This window comes from Mesoplodon bidens (genome assembly GCF_964165515.1).
Source record: "Mesoplodon bidens genome assembly, chromosome: X".
Lineage (NCBI taxonomy): Eukaryota > Metazoa > Chordata > Mammalia > Artiodactyla > Ziphiidae > Mesoplodon > Mesoplodon bidens.
The window spans coordinates 36,417,470-36,426,922 of NC_138163.1; the positions used below are offsets into that span (position 1 = coordinate 36,417,470).

General features: G+C 40.0%; 1 protein-coding gene across 1 annotated transcript; it reads left to right on the forward strand.

The window, feature by feature from the left end:
* Nucleotides 1-6,788: 6,788 nt before the first annotated feature.
* Nucleotides 6,789-7,313, forward strand: LOC308609308 (double homeobox protein A-like; the record flags this gene model as incomplete). Its single annotated transcript, XM_081222998.1, has 1 exon — nt 6,789-7,313. The coding sequence occupies one exon, from the start codon at nt 6,789-6,791 to the stop codon at nt 7,311-7,313; it is 525 nt and encodes a 174-aa protein (XP_081079124.1).
* Nucleotides 7,314-9,453: the final 2,140 nt, after the last annotated feature.

Consider the following 9,453-nt stretch of genomic DNA (forward strand, 5'->3'; position numbering starts at 1 on the left):
CGGTCTGGTTAAGGTAACAGACATGTCTAAGAAGTAAAACAATGCAATAAATATGACAAGGTTGCTGATGAGTACTCTGGGAGCTTGGAGGATGTGAATTCTTGGGTCAGAGAAGACACCAAGAAAGACTAGATATGAACTAGGACTCAAGGAATGGCTAAGGTTTGGAGAGGCAGCGAGGTGATAAAGTCATTCCGGCCAGATGGGACAAAGTGATCAAAGGCTCTATAGAGTAGAGAGTGTGTAAAGCACGTTTGGGGGACAATAGCTAGAATGGGGGGTGTCTATGTTAAGAATAGGAAAGATGCAGCTGGGTCAAGATCATGGATGATATTCCATATTAAGGAGCTTTGGCCTTAGCCCATTAACTACTAAAGTATAGCCATCTGCATCAGAATCACCTGGGGAAGGCTGTTTAAAATGAATTATAGGCCCCAACTTTAGTAACTCTCATTCAGTAGGTTTAAGGCTGGGGCCAGGAAATCTGCATTTTGAACAAGTACCCCCCCACCCCACCCCGCAAACTGATTCTGATGCCTGACAGAATGTAAGAACTCCTTCAGGCAATGGAAAACCAAAATGGAAAGACAATTAGAGGCTTTTTAAAAGGGGAGTATATAGTGATAGAGCAGTGATTCAGGAAAATAAATCTTCTAGTTGTATGCTGAGCAGATTGAAGGAGAAGGAGATAAGGAAAGCCAGATAGATGGCTTTACAATAGTCCAGGTGTTAAGTCTAAATCACTGATTTATCCATCCCTTTGTTCCCAGGGCCTAGCATAGAGTCTGGTACATAGTAATTCACTCAGGCAGAGTTACTTGTGAAGCTAATGAAGCTTATGCTTCAGAGTCCCTTACTTATACACACCCTTTCCTAGTCCCTCTCTCTTTTTAATTTAAAAAGCTCACATTCACACCTATTTTTGAATTCTTTCACTTAAAGAAGGCTCCCAAAGTTGTATAAAGCCTCACACCCCACAAAACATTGGATCCAGTCCTACACTCAGTGTTTATTGAACTCAAAGTTTAGACAAATCACTTAGTTATTTCCTCCTTACTAGAACCCCTTTCCTCAGTTTATTCTCAATATAACAGATATGGCTTTTTTTTTTAAACAGGATCAGCCTATCATAACATATCACTCCTCTGCCCAAACCCTCCAGTCTCAGAGTAAAAGCCAAATCCTTACAATGGCTCTAAGGATCTATACAGCCCAGACTCCGGTTACCTCTCTGATCTCACCTCCTACTCTCCCTTCTGCTCACTGTGCTCCAGTTACACTGGCCTCTTTGTTGTTCCTTGACCATTCCATGAATATTCCTGCATAAAGGCCTTTGATATTCTGTTCCCTTTGCCTAGAATGCTCTTCCCTACAGATATTTTCATGGCTCACTCTCTCACCTCCTCCAAAGCTCTACTCAAATGTCACCTTCTCAATGACATCTTTTCTGACCACCTTCTCTAAACTGCAATCCTACACACACATTCCCTGTACCCCTTTCTCTGCTTCATATTTCTCCTCAACCCTTATTACTATACAGTTGAACCTTGACAACATAGGGATTGGAGCACTGACTCTCCGCATGCTCGAAAATCCACATATAGGGACTACCCTGGTTGTCCAGTGGCTAAGACTCTGTGCTCCCAATGCAGGGGGCCCAGGTTCAATCCCTGGTTGGGGAACTAGATCCCATATGCCACAACTAAGAGTTCGCATGCCACAACTAAAGATCCTGCAGGCCACAACAAAGACCCAGTGCAGCCAAATATTTTTTTTAAAACAAGAAAGAAAATCTACATTATAACTTTACAGTTGGCCCTCCACATCTGTGGTTCCACATCCACAGATTAAACCAACCATGGATCATGTAGTACTGTAGCACATATTTTTTTAAAAACAAATCCACATATAAGTGGACCCATGCAGTTGAAACCTGTGTTGTTCAAGGGTCATCTGTATAAGATTTCAATTTTTATTTGTCTTTTACCATTAGAAGTGTAAGCTCCAATGAGGGCAGCGATATTTGTCTTTTGTTTTGTTATTTCTCTACCACTTGGAACAGCACCGTGTACATAAGAGATGCTCAAAAAAGTCAGTGAATGAAGGCCACTTTTTAGCTGTGTGACCTTGGATAAATAACTTGACATAAGCCTCAATTTTCCCATCTATAAAAGTGGATAACAGAACCTACTTGATTTAGTAATAAAAACCAGATCTCTGTAGCGAGTTGTACTTTTAAGCAAACAATTTGTTCTCAGGGAGAAGTTTTAAAGCCTTTCCAACTCATGAATAAAAAGAGAAATAAAACATTTTTAAAAAGAAAAGCAAAACAAAAATAATAGCACCTACTTCATAGTAGTCTTCTGAGGTTTAAAATTAGATAATTTGTTTACATGTAGTGTAGAATGTTGCACAGATGAAGTAGTCAGTAAATGTTAACAGGAGTCCTTAATAACTTAATCCAAAAAAATCACCTACTCTACCTCCATGGAAAACCAGCCTAATCCAGGCATAGTCTACTTAGCCAGGCTTGGCCAAAGCCATCCACAGAGCTGCAACTGCAGAAGCTACTTTTATTTCTGCTCTTCCTTCCACTGATGAATATTGCTGACAAGTACAGAGACAGACACACACACACAGAAAGGCAGATGTGACATACCAGAAGCTCAGTCAGGACGTGGTCCCAGGCAAGAAGAATGGGAATCTGTCTTGTTTCACAGAGACATGAAAGGGAGCCAAGCAACATGCACATTTTGTTGTAGTTGCGAAGAGTCAATCACAGCAGGAGCCCAGCTAAAAGATACTCACCACCACCCCAACACATATACACATCCCGGTATGCATATCAAATAAGCCCTCTCTTGTTCCCAAGAAATCAAGGGAATCTGTATCAAGAGCGAGCCTACTCATTCAGAGAGCAGTAGGAGTCAGAGCTATTGGTATCATATGATCAGTACTCAATCACTATCACCCTTTAATTGAGAGCCAGCCCCTCTCACTTGCACATAAACACACTGAGCTAAGTCAGGACCTAACAGGACCAGTGCTTCTTCTGCCCTTGGACTCCATCCTGACTCTTCACTGTCCAGTTATAGTCTATAGATGTGGGTCTTCCTGAAAGGAAAGGGGCTAAGGGAAAGTCTTTCACACTGCCATGTTACAATCTGCTCCTGACAAATGTGTGGGTCCAGCTTTGAGATCAAAACTCTTGCTTCCTTTAACAAGACCAAAAGACAACCCTCAGAATGGGAGAAAATATTTGCAAATGAAGCAACTGACAAAGGATTAATCTCCAAAATTTATAAGCAGCTCATGCAGCTCAATAGCAAAAAAACAAACAACCCAATCCAAAAATGGGCAGAAGACCTAAATAGACATTTCTCCAAAGAAGATATACAGACTGCCAACAAACACATGAAAGAATGCTCAACATCATTAATCATTAGAGAAATGCAAATCAAAACTACAATGAGATATCATCTCACGCCAGTCAGAACGGCCATCATCAAAAAATCTAGAAACAATAAATGCTGGAGAGGGTGCGGAGAAAAGGGAACCCTCTTGCACTGCTGGTGGGAATGTGAATTGGTACAGCCACTATGGAGAACAGTATGGAGGTTCCTTAAAAAACTACAAATAGAACTACCATATGACCCAGCAATCCCACTACTGGGCATATACCCTGAGAAAAACATAATTCAAAAAGAGTCATGTACCAAAATGTTCATTGCAGTTCTATTTACAATAGCTCGGAGATGGAAACAACCTAAGTGTCCATCATCAGATGAATGGATAAAGAAGATGTGGCACACATATACAATGGAATATTACTCAGCCATAAAAAGAAACGAACTTGAGCTAGTTGTAATGAGGTGGATGGACCTAGAATCTGTCATACAGAGTGAAGTAAGTCAGAAAGAGAAAGACAAATACCGTATGCTAACACATATATATGGAATTTAAGAAAAAAAAATGTCATGAAGAACCTAGGGGTAAAACAGGAATAAAGACACAGACCTACTTGAGAATGGACTTGAGGATATGGGGAGGGGGAAGGGTAAGCTATGACAAAGTGAGAGAGTGGCATGGACATATATACACTAGCAAACATAGAATAGATAGCTAGTGGGAAGCAGCCGCATAGCACAGGGAGATCAGCTTGGTGCTTTGTGACCGCCTGGAGGGGTGGGATAGGGAGGGTGGGAGGGAGGGAGACGCAAGAGCGAAGAAATATGGGAACAGATGTATATGTATAACTGATTCACTTTGTTATAAAGCAGAAACTAATAAAAAAAAAACTCTTGCTTCCTCGTTTTCTCTGCATCTACTTAAAGAGTAATTTTCTGTGCACACTGAACAATAACAACAATAATTACTAGCTACCATTTACTCAGCAATTACTATGTATGAAGCACCATATTATGGCTTTTATAGTCATTGTTCTTAATCCTTCAATAATAAGTTAGGTAGGTAGTACTGTCCCCATTTTACAAAGGGGGAAACTGAACTGACTCAGACTAATTTATTTATATAAGGTCATATAGTTAGTAAATGATGAAGCCAGGACTCAAATAGATCTGCCTGGCTCCAAACCTATATTTGCCATTCTATAACATTCCCATTCTAGAAAAAGGTATTTAACCACATGCATGAAACTAACTTTAAGATATGAAGTCCATATCAGTTAGGCAATGTGAAAGGTATTGAGGAAAGACTGAGAGCAGTTTCATCCAACTCAGAAAATAAGAACAACAGCACCTGGTCCCGGATTATAAACCCACTCCTGATTTAGCCCTTCTGTATCTGTCAGAAAGGTCAATATTCACTTTCCCATTTTAATTTGCTCCCCCTTGGTTACCTAAGAAGAATGTCTCCTGGTCCTTAGACATCCTAAGCAGCCATATTCAGTATGCTGGTGTGTCAGCCTGGGTCCACAAAGGAGAAATAAATGACATAGTAATTTTAACAAGTTTAATATAAAGAATTATCACAGGAGATTGGAGTAACTAGGGATTGGCTAGGAAGAAGTAAAGACAATTCTAAGTATAGAAATAGCACATATAAGGAGCAATCACTATCCCGAGGGTAAGACAGAATGCCCAAGGAAGAGTTCCTCCTTACCCCCATAACCCACCTCTAACAAGTCTGAGATCCAGACATTGATGGAGAGGAGCTAACTATGGCTAACCAAATGGCAGAGAGGTTGCTGTGGTGCCACATCAGTAAAACTTGCTAGAAATCTGCTCTTTGGAACTTGTCAGAAACTCACTCTCATGTGGGTTCATGGGAAGTATCTCATCATAGACACTTCACTACGAAACCACCTAAGAGGAGATTACCAAAGGAAGCTTTCAGCAGCTGGGAGCTGCTGGATCCCATGTACTGCAGAAGCCACCCCACACTACAGGAGCTGGACGCTGGGGAAGCTACTGGTCCTGCAGGAGCCTATTGTGTGAGTTATACATGAACCAGAAAGTAAAAAATTTCTTCTAATATCTCTCAGTGCCTGCTGAAAAAGAAACTTGATATCATGATAAGTAGAAAAATAAAACCATTTTAAAGGCCCTTATTCATTTTCACAGATCAGGACCAGATGGCTTCACAGGCAAATTCTATCAAACATTTAGAGAAGAGGTAACACCTATCCTTCTCAAACTCTTCTAAAATTCAGCAGAGGGAGGAACACTTCCATACTCATTCTACGAGGCCACCATCACCTTGATACCAAAACCAGGCAAGGATGTCACAAAGAAAGAAAACTACAGGCCAATATCACTGATGAACATAGATGCAAAAATCCTCAACAAAATACTAGCAAACAGAATCCAACAGCACATTAAAAGGATCACACACCATGATCAAGTGGGATTTATCCCAGGGATGCAAGGATTCTTCAATATACGCAAATCAATCAGTGATACACCATATTAACAAATTGAAGAAGAAAAACCATATTATCATCTCAATAGATCCAGAAAAAGCTTTTGACAAAATTCAACACCCATTTATGATAAAAACTCTCCAGAAAGTGGATATAGAGGGAACCTACCTCAACATACTAAAGGCCAGATACAGCAAACCCAGAGCAAACATCATTCTCAATGGTGAGAAACTGAAAGCATATCCTCTAAGAACAGGAACAAGACAAGGATGTCCACTCTCACCACTATTATTCAACATAGTTTTGGCAGTCCTAGCCATGGCAATCAGAGAAGAAAAAGTAATAAAAGGAATACAAATTGGAAAAGAAGAAGTAAAACATCACTGTTCGCAGATGACATGATACTATACATAGAGAATCCTAAAGATGCCACCAGAAAACTACTAGAGCTAATGAATGAATTTGGTAGAGTTGCAGGATACAAAATTAATGCACAGAAATGCCTTGCATTCCTATACACTAACAACAAAAGATCAGAAAGAGAAATTAAGGAAACAATGCCATTCACCACTGCAACAAAGAGAATAAAATACCTGGGAATAAACCTACCTAAGCAGGTAAAAGACCTGTACTCAGAAAACTATAAGACACTTATGGAAGTAATCAAAGATGACACAAAAACAGATGGAGAGATATATCATGTTCTTGGATTGGAAGAATCAATATTGTGAAAATGACTATACTTCCCAAAGCAATCCACAGATTTGATGAAATCCCTATCAAGTTACCAACGGCATTTTTTTTTTACAGTAGTAGAACACAAAATCTTAAAATTTGTATGGAGACAAAAAAGACCCAGAATAGATTTCTCTTTTGGTGGAACCAGGCTTCGGAGCTCCCTTCCAAGATGGCCGAAAACAATTCTCTGTACAAGGCTGTGGCAACAAAGTATAGATGCAGCCACACCAAATTCACAGAAGAGCAATTGAAAATCCTCATCAATGCATTCAACAAAAAACCTTACCCGGGTTATGCCGTCAAACAAAGACTTGCTTTGGAAGTCAACACTGAAGAATCTAGGATCCAGATATGGTTTCAGAATCGAAGAGCTAGGCACAGGTTCCTGAAAAGACCTGAGAAGAACTTAGACTTAAGACAAGACCGAGCTTACCCTGAAGAGAACATTCAAGGTGTGAGAGACAGACGATGTACCAGCTACACTTCTTCCCAATTACAAACTCTCATGAATGCGTTCATGGAAAACCCTTATCCTGGGATTGATTCCAGAGAGCAACTTGCTGAAGATATTGGGCTTCCAGAGTCAAGAGTCCAGATTTGGTTTCAAAACCAAAGATCTAGACTCCGCATCCAGAAAAAAATAGAACCCAAAGAAGCTTCAGCCCAAAGACAAAACCAGGGACAAGATCTCTGAGATGGGAGCATTCAAGGTTTACAGAATGGCACTCCCTAGTGACTGTTCTGTTTCCCTGGAGCCAGAATAAGGTGAACAGAGAGACAAATTCAGTGTATTTGATTTCATCAGCCTGGACTCCAAATCAGTTCTCTTCCTGGCAACATACCCTTCCAAACATACCTTCACCTTCTTCTTCATCTTCTGGAGATGGTAAACAGGACTTCAGGACTCAGCGGCAGATGATACATAGTACCACACAACCCTAGTGACTGAATCTAGATTCAGAGTTCAACAGATCTCGAGGACAATGAAAATAAACTTATTAATACCATTTTTATGGTCATACAAATAAATGACCGATTCAAGTAAAAATCATCAAAACATATGTGGTATTTTTACTTTGATCAACTGTGCTGATGTACTGAAGCCTCCATAAAAACCCAGAAGGATGGGGTTCAGAGCTTCTGGGTTAGTGAATGCATAGTGGAGAGGAGAGCGATGTACTTGAAGAGGGCATGGAAGCTTGGAGCCCCTTCTCACATACCTCGCCCTATGTATCCATCTGGCTGTTGACTCATATCCTTTAATATCTTTTGTAATAAATCTGTAATCTAGTGAGTTTCCTGAGTTCTGTGAGCCACTGTAGCAAATTAATCAGACCCAAGGAGAGGGGTTCGTGGGAAACTCTGATTTATAGCCTGGTGGTCAGAAGTACAGGTAACAACCTGAACTTGAGATTGGCGTCTGAAGTTGGAGGAGTTGTAATGGAGCAGGAGCTTATGGTGATTTCCCAGGACAGATCCCCCCACCCCCATATCCTCTGCCTGCTTTTTTTCTGTAGAAAAACTTTAGCTGAAGAACAAAGTTAATCAGAGAAATGAGAAAAATGCAGAAATGAAGGAAAACAGTCAAACAAGATAAAATAAGAGTTCAGCTATTAAACAAAGTCAAGGATCTTTAGTTCCTTCTCAAGGCTATAGATCATATTCTGAGCCATATCCTTTAAGCTGTTTTGTAGATACTGAAACCCTACCAGAAGCAAGAAGTTAACTACATGATGACCAGACTATAGCCACAACATAAGCTTCTCCATCTTACACAATTCTGAGAACTCACCTCAAGGAAGTGGGAACAAACTGAGCCTGGAATTGATGGCTAACTCTACTTAAAACAATCAAGATGATGCTGATCAGACCACCACGTGAACAATTTCAAGATGATTGTCAGAGATGACTGTGCTACTCTTCACGCAGCCACCCCCCCAGACCTGTGCATTCCTGAAATTCCCCTTTAAAATCTCTTGCCCTTGATCAGCAGTGGGGATTTGTTTTTTTGGAACATGAGTCTTGCTTCTCTCCAGGATGGTTGGCTTCCTCAATAAAGCTATCTTTGTTTTTACTCAAAAAAAAAAAAAAAGACCCAGAATAGCCAAAGCAATCTTGAGGGAAAAAAGTGGAGCTGAAAGAATGAGACTCCCTGACTTCAGACTATACTACAAAGCTACGATAACCAAGAAAATATGGTACTGGCACAAAAACAGAAATATAGATCAATGGAACAGGATAGAAAGCCAAGAGATAAACCCCCGCACCTATGGTCAACTAATCTATGACAAAGGAGACAAGGATATACAATGGAGAAAAGACAGCCTCTTCAGTAAGTGGTGCTGGGAAAACTGGACAGCTACATGTAAAAGAATGAAATCAGAACACTCCCTAACACCATACACAAAAATAAACTAAAAATGGATTAAAGGCCTGAATGTAAGACCAGACAATATAAAACTCTTAGGGGGCACAGGAAGAACACTTTGACATAAATCACAGCAAGATCTTTTTTGACCCACCTTCTACAGTAATGGAAATAAAAACAAAAATAAACAAATTGGACCAAATAAAACTTAAAAGCTTTTGCACAGCAAAGGAAACCACAAACAATATGAAAAGACAACCCTCAGAATAGGAGAAAATATTTGCAAATGAATCAACGGACAAAGGATTAATCTCCAAAATATATAAACAGCTCATGCAGCTCAATATTAAAAAAACAAATAACCCAATCCAAAAATGGGCAGAAGACCTAAATAGACATTTCTCCAAAGAGGATATACAGATGGCCGAGAAGCACATGAAAATCTGCTCAACATAACTAATTATTA